Here is a 16608-nt window from a genome sequence, read left to right on the forward strand (position 1 = left end):
TGTGATTTGTATTTTTGTTGAATTATTTCTACTATATCGTTAAAAAGTAATTTTTTTTTTGACGTGATAAATTATGATTAGGAGATACTGTTTGTTCTGTCTATTCTGCACGTACACATAACCTTTATATTAACATCGAGGGCCGCAATGGAAACAAGCCAAGGGCTTTATTGTGTTTTTATCCTCGGCAGTTTTTTCTAAAGTGTATGGAATACTTGTATTTTGTAAAATTTTATAAACTTGTCAAATACATTTCAATTCAATTCATCGTTCGCTAATATATTCATCAGTGGTAATTGATTTAACAATGATCTGCGCAGCATTTTATACGTGCAGAGACATTTTATGTATATTAGAAAACTCATTCTAATTCATTCCCACTCTTCTTCGGTGGTAACTTAACCCAACTCCGTGCTTCCTGTAATGAGAGCTGTCAATCAAGGTACAAGGATGTCCCTGTGTGAAAGTGACCAATCATAAGAGGGTCAGTCAGTGCCCTCCTTGGTTTCCGCCCCCAAATTGTCAAAAGTCATGTAGACTCGAGCGAGCAGAAATCCACTGTACAAGCAGAGCTAACCTATGAGAGTATGCCCGGCGCTCGCTCGCAGCTACATGTACACCTCTCGGTTGTTGAATTTGTGCGCGAGTACTTTTATCAGGCCAGCTGAAGGTTCTTTATTGCGCGTGTGAAATAACATAATGTGCTCGTGAGCATGTCTTATACGCTCATAACTTTTGGCAAAAAAATAACACCATACTAACAGGTGGAGATCAATTAGTGGATGATTCTTATGATGACTGCCCTATCCTGATTGGCCCACAAGAGGAAATGCTTGGCCATAAAAGACAGAGCTGCGGTGTCTGTAGTGTGGGGATTTGGAGTCAGAGTACCTTCTGCTGATGTCTATAGAGTTTGTAGTGGAATTGTTGTGATTAGAAGTTTGTGGAAGGATTTATTCAGCCCAAACAGGAGTTATTTTCTTTTGTTGTTAGAACCAAGGTTTATTCTTGTTTTCATGGGAAGCTGTGGGGAGGTAGTTGCCATTTATTTTGATTATACTCTTTCTCCCGTTTAAGGTTGTTTTTGGGAGTTAGTATGTTCTGTTCGTTATGTTGGCCTGGACCCCTACTGAAGTTATGTTGGCTTCCATGTGTTTAATCACACAACTTGTGATGTTGTCAGTCAGTAGAAGGGAAAGACTTTTTTCCACCATTTTCTTTATTACCCCTTCCCATCCCTAGACTGGGGAGGTATGTAATAGTCCTTTAGTACCATGTACATGAAACGTCTGAAAGACACTACGTGTTTTTAGCAACATCGATTTACAACCAATCTGTATCATTTTGATTGGGGAAACCAATCTGCCACATCTCCCCAACAATTTTACAAGCACCTCATTGTTTTTTATGAAAGGCGTTTGATAGAATCGCTTTTTTAGACTGAGTAGACAACGGTAACACTGGAGCAAAAACATTGTCAATAACAACGCCACTTTCAACCAACAAGTTTGCTAATTCAACGGTTTTCAAAAAAAATTACAACCGCGTTGTTCATTCTCGACACTGACAGAACATTTTTACACAACCACGTCTCCTACAGCCAAACTACACTCTTCCACACTAGCGTTCAAACTTAACTTCAGTCTGCAATCATTCACTAACACACCCTGATTTAACAAAAGGAGTGTAGCTGTGCTCAGAGCAGAACACAACCCAGAAGAAGAAACCAAACCAGCTTCTGACTTCACAAGAAGAACAGCTTTCCTCGCTCATCTTTACAGTAGCAACAGCTGCTTTGAATCACGTTCAGGTCAAAAGGTCTCGTGTGGGGGTCCTTGTCATATTTCCTTAAAATACACTTATTAATGACTTAAAATATAAGAATAATATACAGTATAATGAATGAACACAAAATGTATTTTTAATGTATTGCTCACATATTTGTATAGATTAAATAACCTCAAATTTATTGAAAATTATTATGATATACTTAACTACGTCTATGGTGCAATCTCGCTACTGTTTTCAGTAGAAACTTGTTTCATCATGAATTCAGTAATGACACACTTGTCTTGCTACAGATGCTGGAGTAGAATTAGGATTTGAAGTATGCATCATGTATGTTACTTCCCTGAAAGATCTCTAGTGGATAAAGCTCTATAAAAATAAAGGATGCATTTCTTTTCAATGCTCTGAATTTAATAATTCAGGTCAAATCTTGTCTTCAGTATTCAGTTGTTCACTCCTGTATCTAATTATCATTCATATCTAAACTCTTTATACTCAGGATGAGTGTTTCTTTACCAGATTTGGAGAAATTTAGCATTAAATCAGTGTTTCATCAATGGATGCTCTGCAGCCGTCAGAATGAGAATCTTTTGTCCTCTCTGAACTGATGGACTGGAGTGCTGTGGATTATTGTGATGTTTTTATCAGCTGTTTTATCTCTCATTCTGACGGCACCCATTCACTGCAGAGCATCCATTGATGAAACACTGATGCAATGCTACATATCTCCAAATCTGCTCTGATGGAGCAACATCGAGATCTTGACAGACTAACCCTGAGGGTGAGTGTGTTTTCAGTTTTGGCCGAACTATTCCTTTAATCACGTTGACAAATGAAAGCTCATCAATTCTGACTAAACATGGTTTTAAACATACTGACAAATTACAGATTTCTCCACTGGACAAGCTTTAGCATGCACACTCTCGAGTAGAACACATGAAATAATAACTCAGAAGTAAAACTTTGTGCTTTATTAGTTGATAATTGTGAAAACTCATCATTCAGCAGCATCAGATAAAGAGCGAAGCTCTTGAGAAGCCGTAGACGCAGCACTAGATCAGGTTCATTCATTAATTAATTTTAATTGTACGGCAAACCATGTGTTAAAGCAAAAAGCACAAAAAAATCTGAAACTCAGCCACAGTCGGTTGTAAAAAACACAAGTGTTTTTATAATTTTTATCTATTGTAAGTCATAAAATTAAACCATCGCAATGTTTTTATGAAGACAGACGGAGGAAGAAAGCACTACATCAACAACAGTACGGGTGGTCAGATTTTATTAATACCGTCTGCGCATGGATATTTACATATTTAATAAAGTCACACAACACAGTCATTTGAGATGTTAAAGTCTCATGAAACTTTCATGGGAAGTGTTTTCTGTGGTTTTGACCCTGTTGCAATAGTTTTAATGACTGTGCCAAACCTTAAACTGAACCTGGACACACCGAGACTGAGCTGCACTCAAACAAAAGCTGAATTAAAAAGTGGTTTTCTGAAATTGTAGTTTCCTTCATTTAAATCTTCCAAACAATTTACCTCAATAAGTGTTTTACTTGTTGCTTTTATATCATTAAGCCACAAATGCTGTTGATGCAGTTGAACTTGTATTGAACTCTGGAATATATATGTATGGCAGTCATAGATGAGCAATACTGGGTTATGTAAGGCGTTAGAAAGGTGAGCAGTGATTTCTGTCGTAATCGATTCCTGCGGTAAACCGCCAAAAATTCCTTGTGACATTTACAAAGTGACAAACGTCTGATGTACGCGACTGATAGAAACATATATGAAATGACTATGTTTCAAACATGTTTCAACTTTTCAAACTTGTATCAAGCTTAGTTTGGGATTTATCAGTTTTTATCCTTTATAGCACTTCTGATACTACATTCTTTCGAAATATAACTTTATACAACTCTTTATTTTGATTTGATTTCTAATGTGTTTTGAACTCTCTTTACACCAAAGAGTTTCCACAGAATATGAAAGTGTCTCTAAAGCAGTGAATCAGCACATAATACACTTTCTGAAGGATCATGGGACACTGCAGTAACGAGTAAAGACTGGCTTCAGAAATGAATGATAAAACAGTAGTTTATTATTTTAAATTGAAATATTCCATTTAACTTTATCAAATGTATGCAGCCTTGTTTAGAGAACGGAAACAAACAAAATTCCTGAACTCCAAGCTTCACCACATTTAATGACCGTACAGAAGAACTTACAAATCAAGATTAAAAAATACAATCAAGATGTAGATGATGTCACACTCTGCTGAGAAATTATGTACAAAGCTGAGGACATGCAGAGATTCATAAACTCCACACACTTCGTTCACTCAGATTGCAGTCTTATCAATGGAACAACATTACAGCAACACTGACTCCAATATTCTTTAATAAGATTCATGCAGAGATGGAATCCATAAATCATAACTGAAGTTATAAATTATAAAACAGCAGGTTTAGACAAAACCATCATCTTATCTGTGCAACAGCAGTGCAGTATCAGGAAACCTCTAAGCAGCACAGAAACGAGCAGAAGTCCGGCGGGAATCTGCTGCTGATATTTTACAGAGAAAGGTCGGAGCCGGTAAACATCATCACGTCTCGTCCTCCTCTGGATAAACCAGTGTAACGTGAACACGGTCCTCCAGCGCTTCGTTCTCTCGGTACACGTACACCGGAGAGCTCTGACCTTTGACCTCTTCCTGACGCTCCGCTGCGAGCTCACAGAGAGAGGTCACACAGGGCTCGTGTTCCCGCAGCGCTGTGGGATAACGCTGAGCGCTTCTCTCGATCCGCACCGAGCGGCGCACCGGGGTGAAGAAGCGGATCTCGTGACCGTCCACTCGTCCTGCTTCTGCTCCTCGCTGACCCCTCTTACCCCTGAAACATGACAGACTTTCAAACTCTGACACGAACACAGATACACCTCAATTATTATTATTCTTTATTATTCATGTAATCCTTGCACACATCAAAACACTTCAAGTGCTCGCTACAGACAAGAAAAAAATGAAGAAAATAAAACTGGATCCAATTTTTTTTTTTTTTTTTTTATGTGGAAATGTTTAAAGAGGCAGTGATGTATTTATTTTTTTAACATTTAAAATTTTTGACATTTAAAATCAAAAATAAAGTTGAGAACTTGGTGGTCTGAAGTCTTTTGCTTAGTAAAAAAAAAAAAGTGTTAAATAATTGTACTAATGAAAAGAAACGTCTTCAGAAATCATTGTAAATTGATAATGGTACGCAGTTATTAATTGGTATATACACACATACAATATATATATATATTTTTTATATTTACATGTATATATTTGTATAAATATAATTTATATTATATGTAAATATATTTAACACATAACCAGAACATTGTTCTTAAATGTATAGATTTGGGCCAGGAGACTCCGCACTGTAAGAAGTGTCTGAAGAGGTATTATAAAATGAAAAATAGGAGGCTGGAATTTTTTTCAATGAAATATTCTTCAGTGTTTACTGTCTATAAATCATGTTTGTGTGCAAAGGGTTAAGTTTAGCTGTTACACATGTGTGCACACGATCAGGATCACCTCACTCTCCGCAGGAAAACCCCTGATTTGCATATTTCAACATCTCAGGAAACCTTTAATACTAAACCTTTACACAAATCTGTGTCTACCATATTCACCTGTGCTGGCTTGTCTCAAATGTATGCTTGTGATCTGGTGTAAATATCTTCGAGTGAGCATTAAAATGTGGGTATTAATAGCTAAAAAAAATCAATTCAGCTGCATCCTCATGTTTTGGACATACTAGTAAGTATGTTGGGGTCACGCGCCCTAGTAAGTGCGCAGTTGGGGTCACGCGCCCTAGTAAGTGCGCAGTAGGGGTCACGCGCCCTAGTAAGTGCACAGAAGGGGTCACGTGCCCTAGTAAGTGCGCAGTAGGGGTCACGTGCCCTAGTAAGTGTGCAGTAGGGGTCACGTGCCCTAGTAAGTGCGCAGTAGGGGTCACGTGCCCTAGTAAGTGCGCAGTAGGGGTCATGCCCTAGTAAGTGCGCAGTAGGGGTCACGTGCCCTAGTAAGTGTGCAGTAGGGGTCATGCCCTTGTAAGTGTGCAGGGCTCATACCCAGGGGTGGCTGTGATCTTGTACTTGACGACGGACGAGTCTCCCCTCGCTCCAGAGATCAGGGCACTGATGGGTTTCGGGGTGTGTATGATGTCATCGCCGTCCTCTTCATCACACACTCCAGTCTCTTCTGGCGTCAGAGATGAACCTGAATGATTTAATGTGTTATTAATATTAATAAAAGACGTCACTTATGCTCACTAATGCTGAATTTATGTAATTAAAAACACTAAAAACAGTGATGTTAGGAGCCATTATAAATGTAATTTATTCCTGTGATGGATGATTCAAATCATCCTAATATTCTGATCTAATGCTCAATCTTATCTCTTAGCCTAAGATATTGTGAAAACTGACTTATTTTTTTCAGGATTATTTGAGGAATAAAAAGGGTTAAACTTCAGCATTTGTTTAAAATCTTTTTTAACATATCTTTACCGTCACTTTTGAACCATTAAGTGCATTCTTATATCTTTTTGAATGGCATTATGCCAAAATATCAAGCAGCAATTACAATAGATGTTTGTTGAGCAGTAAATCATCATATTATTCTGATTTCTGAAGATCATGTGACACTGAAGACTGGAGGAATGATGCTGAAAACACAGCGGAGCACCACAGAAATACATTACAGTTTTGAAATAATGTTTCATTAATGTATTTTTGATAAAAAGCAGCCTTTGTTGAACATGAGACCTCTACCAAACACATTTCAAAATCTGAATTCAAAGCAGCAGTGTAAACTGAAAATCCCTGCAATATATTGTTTGTCAAAACTCATTGTTAAAAAACAGTGCGTCACTTGATGATGAATTACTGAATGCCTTTACCTTGAATCTGTCTCTTTTTCAGGATCTCAAAAACCACAGAACGTAGCTCATCCACTGGCTGTTAAGAAACATATTGCAATGAGTGAAAATTGATGGTTTACTCAAACTCTGTGATACTCGCTTCTCTTTCACACACACACACACACACACTAGAGTCAGTCATCGGTTACTGTAAGCTCTTGCTTAAGAAAGAAATGCAATTGGCTTTCATTCTAAAGATAAAAAACCACAACAGCTGTATCATTACGGTAAAAAACACAGCTGTATCATTACTAGTGGTGGACGTAGATTAATCTTTTTAATCTAGATGAATCACACTGTGAAATTAATCTAGATTAAAATGGCTCAATGTCGACGGCATTCAGAATATATGTGTACTAGTGCTGTCAAAATTGCTCAAAAATGACGTTCGAATATTCCCTCTAAAAAATACACGAATATTCGAACTATTCGAACATCTGGTTCCACATGTTGTCAATGACGTGCATTACGTCAATAACAGGCCAAAATAATACAAAGAGACATAACTACTTGTATAGATAGTCTATTTAAGTTGAAACATATATGACAACGTATTACCTACACAAGGAAATCAGCTAATGGCCAAGACTGCAGACCTCAGTCTCTCACCCTCACGTTCTCTGGCATAACGGTTTAAATGAACAAACACATTTTTGTGCAAGCAATTTAAGGTCGCGACTGTTGTCCCAAAGATAGCAGGCTTCATTCAGTGATTGAAACAAATATTATTAATATTAATTGAAGTTTTACAGCATATAGAACTGACATTGAGCTGTGTGCTGTGGTAAACATGGACCTTCTCCTTGACATGAAACGATAAATAATCAAACCTGGGATCCACTGCTTGACAGAACCCCCGAAGCGTGCCCCATCCGCGATACTGATCGGTCTCATGTCCTTACAAATGAACGAAATGTATTTATTCGTTATGGTCTCTTGTCGTGTTGCAGACAAAGAGCTTGCGGCGGGCGATGCAAAGTAACGTTAAGTGTCAACACGTGACTGTTTAGCTGGAGCTCCACACATTGTGCCATGCTCATTTGGGTGCTAGTCGAATGGTATGCTAACTGTATATTAAACAGCTTGCATACAACTTTCTGCTGCGGTCGAGTTGGGCTCTGCACTTGCTGCCATCTTCCATGAAGTCAACTTTCAGCAGTGATGCTGTGCCAGACAGTGTGACTCCTGTGACCTGTCCCTGAACCCCGAGCCCACTCACAAAGCAGGAAACCACGCCTCTACTATCGCAGGCCTGTTTTTCCACATTTTATTTTTTTATTCGAATATTAATTTTCACCTTCGAAATTTGTTTTTAAAACTATTCGAATACATATTCGAAATTTAGAATATTCGTTGACAGCCCTAATGTGTACCCAAATAAAATTGACAAACAGGAAGTCTTTGAGAAGGGGTTTATCAAGCTAGGTGGTGCATTAGAAAAGGGGCTCATCTCCTGTTTCCAAAATGCATCACAAACTGCTTGAAAAAGCTGTAAACTAATTCCACATTACACAACGTGCAAACAACCTTATGCCGGTTTCACACCAATGTTTACGTTTTTTTCAAGTTTGTAGGTGTCAAGGTAAAGACACTAACATTACAGCAGCCAGTCGCTAAATTAGACGCGGTCACTTTAAGAGATGATGAACGCATCCAATATAATACACATCCCATTATTTTCCTCAACTGTTTACTTTCACTTAAGAAATAACTGAATTTTTTTAGCATAATTTCCAAGGTGGAACACCAGAACACCGCGAGTACTGAATTGGGCTCTTTCACATCTTTGTGTTTGTTCAGACTGCGATGTGTATTTGTTCGTTCAGGTGCAGGAGGGACTTCGAGGAGAACTTCGCAGAAGAAAGCTCGGTTCAGTGTCGCTGTCCGTGATACGCGTGCGTCTCTCTCTCCGCAATAATAATAAAAAACAGATTTCTCAGATTTTCAGACTGAAACAAAGCAAATAATGAAATAACATCAAGAGAAGAAAACATGTGTGAGATGAAGAGAGCCTGACCTCTCTGACCACACGGATGGCCTCCTGAAACATGGCCAGCAGCTCCGGGTTTCCCTCTCTTTCCATTAGTCTGGCCTGACAGATCCAGTATTTAGCAAACTTCTGTGCCATTGGCACCCGAGACAGCACATCTCTGACCCGCTCCGCCGGGAAACCCTGATCAGATCAGAGAGAGGTTATTCATTCATCCTCAGGTTGATGCAAACCTGTACACATTCATGCTTACAAGAAGAATGTGGGTAACCGGTTGTTTTAATCACTCTCTGTAGACCATGCATCATTTAGTTTCTGTGATTCTACTGTAACCTCAGGATTTTAAACGTCACAGTCCATTAATACCAGAAAATAGCAAACACCAGAGATTAGCTTAACCAAACCTGGATCGGGGATAAGGGAACAATCATGACAAATGTTGAATGTAGGTTTGAGAAAGCTTTATCTGAAACTCCAGCTTGATTAATGTGGAGGGGTTTTCCCTCGGTGCAGTAGATCAGCGCTCTCACATACGTGATCGAAACTCCAGAGTCCAGTCACTTGGAGTCTAGACAATGATCATTGACTCAGACGACCATCAACACACTCCACCTTTCCTCACGCTCTAATCAATCAGGGAAGCGTGAACCGATCCGTTTTGGGAAAGTCAATAGGGTTATCAGGAGATCACGCTCTAATAACTCAGATTTTATCATAGTGTGTATATTACCATGTTTCAAAATTAATAAAGTCATAAAAGCTCATTGCCCTTCACTGAGCGAAGTTCTTTATCTGCTTTTGATTGTCTATTCGATAACCTTTGTTTCTCAACATCTGTCTTCGAGCTCCTTGACCTTGAAGCGCGTTGACCACAAACACAACAGAAAAATCTCAGTTATCGACTAACTTACTCTTACACAATGTCTCGTCCAGGGAAATTAATAATCATTTGTGGCCAAACATCAAGAACACTCAACATGTGATCCTAATGTATATGATGACTAGCTGTGATTTCCATCCTCTGACTGATGTTCCTCATATTTCCACAGATGAATCTGCTTTGATGCACCTGGTTATGCAAATTCTTTTTTTTTTTTTTTTTTTGCATAAAGAGACTACAACAGCTCATGCTTTAATATTAATGCTACCTGCTGTAATAATTCAATGCAGTCATCCAGCGATCGGTCCACAGCAAAGACAATGTCATGAACCCCGTCTTCATTCTCTATAGAAGTCCAGTAGGGCTGAGGAAGAGTAGAAACGGTCTTCCTCCTGACCACGCGGACGGGCATGGGGGGGCGTTTATACGTGATGCTCCTGGACTCCCTCCACTCCTGGAGCTTACGCCTGCACACACACACACACACACACACACACACACACACTTCTCTGAAGGGAGCGTTCACCCAAACTCTGTCATCGGAGTTTTGAGCTGCAAACCTCCAGATGCATCAAAGGAATCAGGATAATTTACAATATATATGAAAAAATCAGTGCTAAATTTAAATAATAAAATGCAATGCAAATTCATATAGGAGCTAATATAGTGCATCATGATATAAATCTACAAACCTGATGAAGAAACACACTCATCCTGATCTGGGATGAAATGTTCTTTTTCGGGTGAACTATTCCTTGGATTTTAACTCATAAAAAGGCCTTTATTAACCCCTCGGAGATGTATGGAGCACTTTTTTATGATAGATGGATGACCTTTATTGGCCTTTAAAATCTCAACACCCATTCACTTCCATTATAAAGCTGGGAAGAGCCAGGACATTGTTTTAATATAACTCCGACTGGATTAGTCTCTTCTCAGATGGCTTGAGGGTGAGTAAATCATAGGCTAATAATGTTTTTTTTTTGGTGGCTATATTGGTGCCTAGAGCACACTAGTCTTCATGGTGTCATGTATGTGTGTAGGTGTGTAACAGGTTGTGATCGTGTGGCAGTACACTCACAGTCTGTCCTCCTGAGCTGCAGTGGGCTTCTTCTGTCCATCATCTAGAGGAGCGGTCCGGACTCCTTGAGCGCTGGGACACCGTCTGGATTTGGGAGTCTGGAGCTGATCCGCAGGCTTGTCGATCTGAACACAGCTCCTGGAGCTCCGGCCGGCCGGTCTGGTGGAAGCAGCGGTGCTCGTTCCTTTATTTCTGCTGACCGCTGCTGCTTCTCTAGCCGCAGGTTTAGAGAGAGTCGAAGCGGCGCTCGCTTTTGTCGCTTGGTTTGATTTCGGTTTAGTGGCATCGACGGAGAAGGTATCCTTCCTCCGGTCCACGGCGGATGTGTTCGTGGATGGGTTTGGTTTCTGGTTGCTTTGAGAACTGCGGCTGTGCACAGCACTCAGACTTCTGGGTCGTTCTGTGGGTTTCACTTGGGTTTTAGAAACACCGTTTCCCTGCACTTTCGTTGCTCTTCGAGTCGTCGAACTGGCAGCTGAGCTTGATTTGACGCTTGTTTCAGGTAATTTCTTGGCTGAAGGCCTTGTAGACTGAACGGTGCGGCTCTGATCTGTGCTTCTGGGGACTGAGACGCCACGTCCAGACTGTGAAGGTTTACAGATGGACACAAGACTGGGCTTTCTTGTCTTTGCAGAATGGGATTGTGACGCTGTCTGAGCTTTCGGTTGGACACTTTGAAGGCTTTGTGATCGAGTCGTCTTGAACGGCGCAGCTGGTTTCTGAGTTTGAAGAGAAGCTGTTTTGTTGCTCTGCGTCTTCAGAACACGAAGGCCTTCCCGAACAGCATTATGGGAATTACTGGACGGCTGTGTTTGGGCTTTGGCTAGCGAACTGATACCAAGTCCTTTTTTTGAGGATGTGTTTTTATCACCCTCTTCTGATGCCTTGACTTCTTTTGTATTTGTGCCACGGTTCTCCTTTCCTTCCGCTGTCTGAGAGAAACAAAGACACGTCACTTCAACAGCGCTGTCGACTGAATCATGCAAAGCTTCAAGAAAAGTCTCTAACTCACAGTCACAGTCTTCGACTTCTGCTCATCTTCAGCATGTTTCTTCTCCTTGAGATACGGCCTTTGAGTAAAACAACAAAACAACACAGTGGATTCAGAACAGAAACACACAAAGGCAGTTCTGAATACAGAACATAGGCAGTGCATTTTTTATTTCAAAACTGGAAAAAGTATAAATTCAACAGTTGTTTCGGAGAGAAAGACCCTTCAATACCACCTACTTTGGATTAGGAGCTTTCAGTCTGCCTTTTGCAGCAAGGTATTCTGCCAATTTCTGTTTGCGTAGCTCTGTAAACCAAAGAGAAAGACATTTGTGATTTAACATTGCATGCATTTAATAACGGTTGTAAATGTGCTAGATTGAAATTTTGCATATGCATATTTTGCCTTGTAACCTTCTTCACACACATATATGTATAAATTATAAAAAAAATATTTTATATTTAAATAACAGTGTGATATGTATTTTTATGCAGAGACTGGTATGTCTATTAGTAAAATCTGTTTACTTTAGTCATATTTGTTTCACTTTATGAAAAAAGCGACAGGTCAGAAACGGTAAAAAGCACTTTTTCCTCAAGTTTGCGTTCCTGCAACTCAAAAAGTATTAAAGATACCGTAATATCCTTTTAGGATCTAGGTCTTAACAAACTTTCCTTCTGATATCTTCACTTTAAAGGCCCTCGACGGTTCAGTTCCAGAGATGTGGAGATTGGTGAATTGTTCACATATTCAGGGATCAAAAACCAACAGTGGCACACTTTGCATTCAGCCAATACTTTATTTATTTTAAAGAGCAATACCTGAAGAACAAATAATGCTGAAACTAGAAATGCATCTCATTTGTTGTCAACACCCAATTATATTTTTCTAATGTATGCATGTAACAATTTTTATTTATTTATATATATATATATATATATATATATATATATATATATATATATATATATATATATATATATATATATGGGAAATCACATCAGCTTCACGTTCAAAAGGTTGGCATATAATAATAATTAATATAAAAAAATAAATCACTAAAGTCAAAGTGATCTATATATATAAAAAAAACAAGAGTTGCCATACTCATCTACGTCACTCAACTGCTCCAAACAATAGCACTTAGCTTTTAGCATAATAATATAAATGTACTAAAGGCAAGACAAGAAATTATTTCAGGACTGGTGGGTGGTCTTTTTGACACTACTGCAGGTTTATAAAGCAGTTTCCTTGATGGAAACATGATTATACAGTAAATTATAAACTAACTATAATTTCTTTATGAAGCAGAAAGATCTCGATACAGACGCGCGCAAACGCCTCAGAAACACATCGCGTCGTGTTGAAGTGTTTTCAACAGCAAACCCAAGGATTTCCCGAAATAAAATCATAACAAAAGATACTGTTATTGAATGTATACATATAAACACACACGAGGCAACAGAAACCGTGATGTTAAAGATCACGATACATGGAGCTAGCCTAGCTTGGTGTAAACTGGCGCTTTACCGATCTTAGATAGTTTAGATGCGTCTTCATCCGTCACAGCCTCCATCGCTTAATCCGATCACTCACAACAAATATTTAATCTTAATAAATATAGCGTTTGTTAGTAACTTCGTGCACGAGTCTGTTAGCACTTAGCACACACTGCTGCTCACTCTGCAACTGACGCTTGAATTTTGCGGGGACACGCCCATCTCAATTCCCATTGGTTCGTTCGAAACTTTAAACGCCGACTATTGGTCGGTCAGTATTGATGATTCATATGATTTGATAATTCTTCGTAAATGTCGTTTCGGTATTTTTGTCATCTATCATGTGGCTTGATGTATTTGAGGCGGTTATATTATTGAAAAAACCCTGAATAATAGAATAAAGAAAAAAAATATGTAAGTATGTGGACAATCTATGACATTAACCATTCGAACTCCATTATACAGATCAGAATCATATTGCATCTGTTCTGATGCATTACTTTTAATTTATTACTGGGTTGCGCTTGTTTGTTTGTTTTTAATATAAAAAGTTCTGTTTTTGGCAAATTTATGTAAAGTCACATGGAGAAAACCGTTCAGCTGTGCCGCTGTATTAATTCTGAGGAATTGCCCCAACACTGCTGACCACAGCACTAGGAGCCTATGGTCCTGCACAATCGGAGGCTGCAGGTTTAGGACCCCGGCTATAGGACCCTGGCTATAGGACCCTAGTTTTTTTGTGCCACCTACCGAACTGGATGATATAGTAACAATTGCAGTTTCAGGACCGCAGTTATAGGACCCAGGTGGTTTAGTTTGTACAGACATAGTTAGAAAGACATTTAAATCTCAGGAGTATTTTATTATATTTTATAAAATGTGTCATTTATTCAAAATTCATTAGAGGTTATATTTAAACAAAATAATTTACACAAAACAAATTAAAAAAATGTATATCAACCTTTAATCAACCGAAAAATGGGAGTAAGTCTTAGTTTCTTGAATTATACTGTATATTGATTAACTTCCTTAAGTTTAACTAATTTGCTCATTATCAGGTAAAATAAAGATGGAATCAGTATATGCCGTCACTAAATGATATAGCCAGATATTGTAATGGCTGTAGAGAGGCAAGACATAACTTGAGAATGATTAAAGAATATATATATATATATATATATATATATATATATATATATATATATATATATATATATATGTATAGTTTGTGCAAGAACAAAAGCACCAAAAAGACCAACTTTCCATCAGTTGCACAGCTGTAGGGCCTCAACTCTGAGAGAGAGAGAGAGAGAGAGAGAAAGACAGAGAGAGAGAGAATTAAATAAGAAACATTTGTTTAACATGTTCAACTGAAAAACATCTTTATTTAATTTCTAAATTCTTCCACTTCACTGAAATAGTTATCAGGGAACAATCACAGTTGTGTTAACATAAATAATCAATAACAAAAGGGTGCTCTGGGCATCGTTCAAAAATAAATAATGAATCTCCTGTGACCTGCAATGGTAATCCGGACCAGAAAGACACACCTGCTCAGCCTGCTGTAGAAGACATTTCGGAGGACAGCCAGAGCATTTATAATGGCTTATGAAAAACGTTAATATAAATATAATAAATACTGAACAGCAAGTGGTTATACAGCAGTGCTAGCATGCAGTTTATACAGCACATTATGTAAAGGCATGCCTCTGGAAAAAGAAGACCACAGATGAACTGCACTTCATCTGTGACACTCAGTTGTGTTGGTCTCCGATCCAGCTCTCCTCTCGGAAATGAAAACAAGATGTTCTGTTGTTCCTCACTGTCGAGGTGGACAGGCACCCGGGAAGAGGTTATGTAATCACACAACAGAGGGCTTCCCGTACACCCAATGGGCAAACCATGGTACAAAAACTACTCTTTAAGGAATTGATATATTAAGATAAAGATACAATAATTTGCAGCATAGTTAAAAATATGTTAATGTGTGGGCTGGGGCTTTATTATTGGGACAAATTATTATTCTGATTATTAGCTTGAATTGGTAGTAGTTTTGCCTGCCTTTCACCGTTTGTTTTTGTATTTGTATTATTCATTCTGAGGAACACTGAATTCCCCCAACACTGCTGACCACAGACCAGTGGTTTTAAAACTGTTTGATGCCAATTACTATTAATTACCAAGCTATAATGAAGCATAATTTGACTTAAGTAGTTTAAGTCTTTGGTTCTTTTAATTGTGATGATTTTGGCTCACATTTAACAACCCCCCCCCCCCCACCACAAATTCAAAACAAATTACAATGCTTCATAAGACCAAAATGAATAAATAAATCATTTTTAGTGAATTGTTGGCCTTCTGGAAAGTATGTTCATTTACTGTACATGGTCTCAAATACTTGGTAGGGGCTCTGTGCAATTCTGTGGAAACCCTGGATGGACAGAGCAATCTGTGAGGCAGTAAACAGACGCACAGCACCGGTCTCTCATCGGGAAACATGAGCAAGTACAAAACATTGTGCCATGCTCTCCAACACGCAGTAAGAGCCGCCAAATACAGAACTAAGAACCATCTGTGGTTTTGGAAACAAATCCTCTGCAGCTGTGAGAGCAGATCCGTCGTTGGCTGACGAGCTAAACACATTCTCCGGTGATGTGAGTCAGTCGATCAGTGTCAGGAACAGCAGCGGTGATCATGTAATCACGGTGTCAGAGGACGAGGTTCGGAGGGCACTAAAGTGAGTGAACATCAGGAAAGCAGCAGGTCCTGATGGGATTCCTGGAAGTGTTCTGAGGACCTGTGCTGATCAACACTGGTTTGTTTACATCCATCTTTAATGAGTCTCTTGATACCTCAGTGGTTCCCACCTCCTTTAAAAAAATCTGTCATCATCCCTGTGCCTAAGAACAATAAACCTGGTCGTGCATCTTTTTCCTCCACACTTTTTCCTTCCTGTCAACTTTCTGTTAACATGCTTGGATACAGCACTCTGTGAACAGCCGGCTTCTTTGGCAGTGAATGTTTGTGTCTTGCTCTCCTTGTGAAGGGTGTCAATGATTGTCTTCTGGACAACTGTGAGATCAGCAGTCTTCCCCATGATTGTGTAGCACAGTGAACCAAACTGAGAGACCATTGTGAAGCCCCAGGAAACCTTTGCAGGTGTTTTGAGTTGATTAGCTGATTGGCCTGTCACCATATTCTAATTTGTTGAGATCGTGAATTGAGGGGTTTTTGTTACTTCAGTCAGTGTACACTGAATCTATTTAATACATGAGTTTCACAACTTGAGGTGAATTACTGAAATGAACTTTTCCATGACATTCTAATTGATTGTGATGCACCTGTATATACTTGTAAAATTTCAAGAAAAAAAAATCGGTGAAAAGACTTTGAGATTAAACATTAAATTA

The 16608-nt window shown here is 38.9% G+C and overlaps 1 protein-coding gene across 2 annotated transcripts; it reads right to left on the reverse strand.

The window, feature by feature from the left end:
- Positions 1 to 3920: 3920 nt before the first annotated feature.
- Positions 3921 to 13428, reverse strand: LOC127958901 (cytoskeleton-associated protein 2-like). 2 transcript variants are annotated; one of them, XM_052557947.1, is made up of 9 exons: positions 13230 to 13428; positions 11939 to 12005; positions 11727 to 11778; positions 10709 to 11640; positions 9896 to 10094; positions 8775 to 8930; positions 6737 to 6794; positions 5907 to 6054; positions 3921 to 4681 (listed from the first exon to the last, which is right to left on the reverse strand). In XM_052557947.1, the coding sequence occupies exons 1-9, from the start codon at positions 13273 to 13275 to the stop codon at positions 4396 to 4398; spliced, it is 1944 nt and encodes a 647-aa protein (XP_052413907.1). In that variant the 5' UTR covers positions 13276 to 13428; the 3' UTR covers positions 3921 to 4395. The 2 variants fall into 2 exon arrangements, with proteins under 2 accessions (XP_052413907.1, XP_052413906.1); XM_052557946.1 differs by having other exon boundaries at positions 11721 to 11778.
- Positions 13429 to 16608: the final 3180 nt, after the last annotated feature.

The sequence above is a fragment of the Carassius gibelio genome, chromosome B5, assembly GCF_023724105.1.
Source record: "Carassius gibelio isolate Cgi1373 ecotype wild population from Czech Republic chromosome B5, carGib1.2-hapl.c, whole genome shotgun sequence".
In the NCBI taxonomy this organism is placed as follows: Eukaryota; Metazoa; Chordata; class Actinopteri; order Cypriniformes; family Cyprinidae; genus Carassius; species Carassius gibelio.

Bases quoted from the DNA above. Each gene is read 5' to 3' on its own strand.
- LOC127958901 (XM_052557946.1), bottom strand. From the start codon at position 13,275: ATGGAGGCTGTGACGGATGAAGACGCATCTAAACTATCTAAGATCG. The intron at 6,795-8,774 runs GTCAGGCTCTCT...GTTTCTTAACAG, and splicing joins CCATCCGTGTGGTCAGAGAG to CCAGTGGATGAGCTACGTTC. The intron at 6,055-6,736 runs GTAAAGGCATTC...TAAATCATTCAG, and splicing joins GAAAAAGAGACAGATTCAAG to GTTCATCTCTGACGCCAGAA.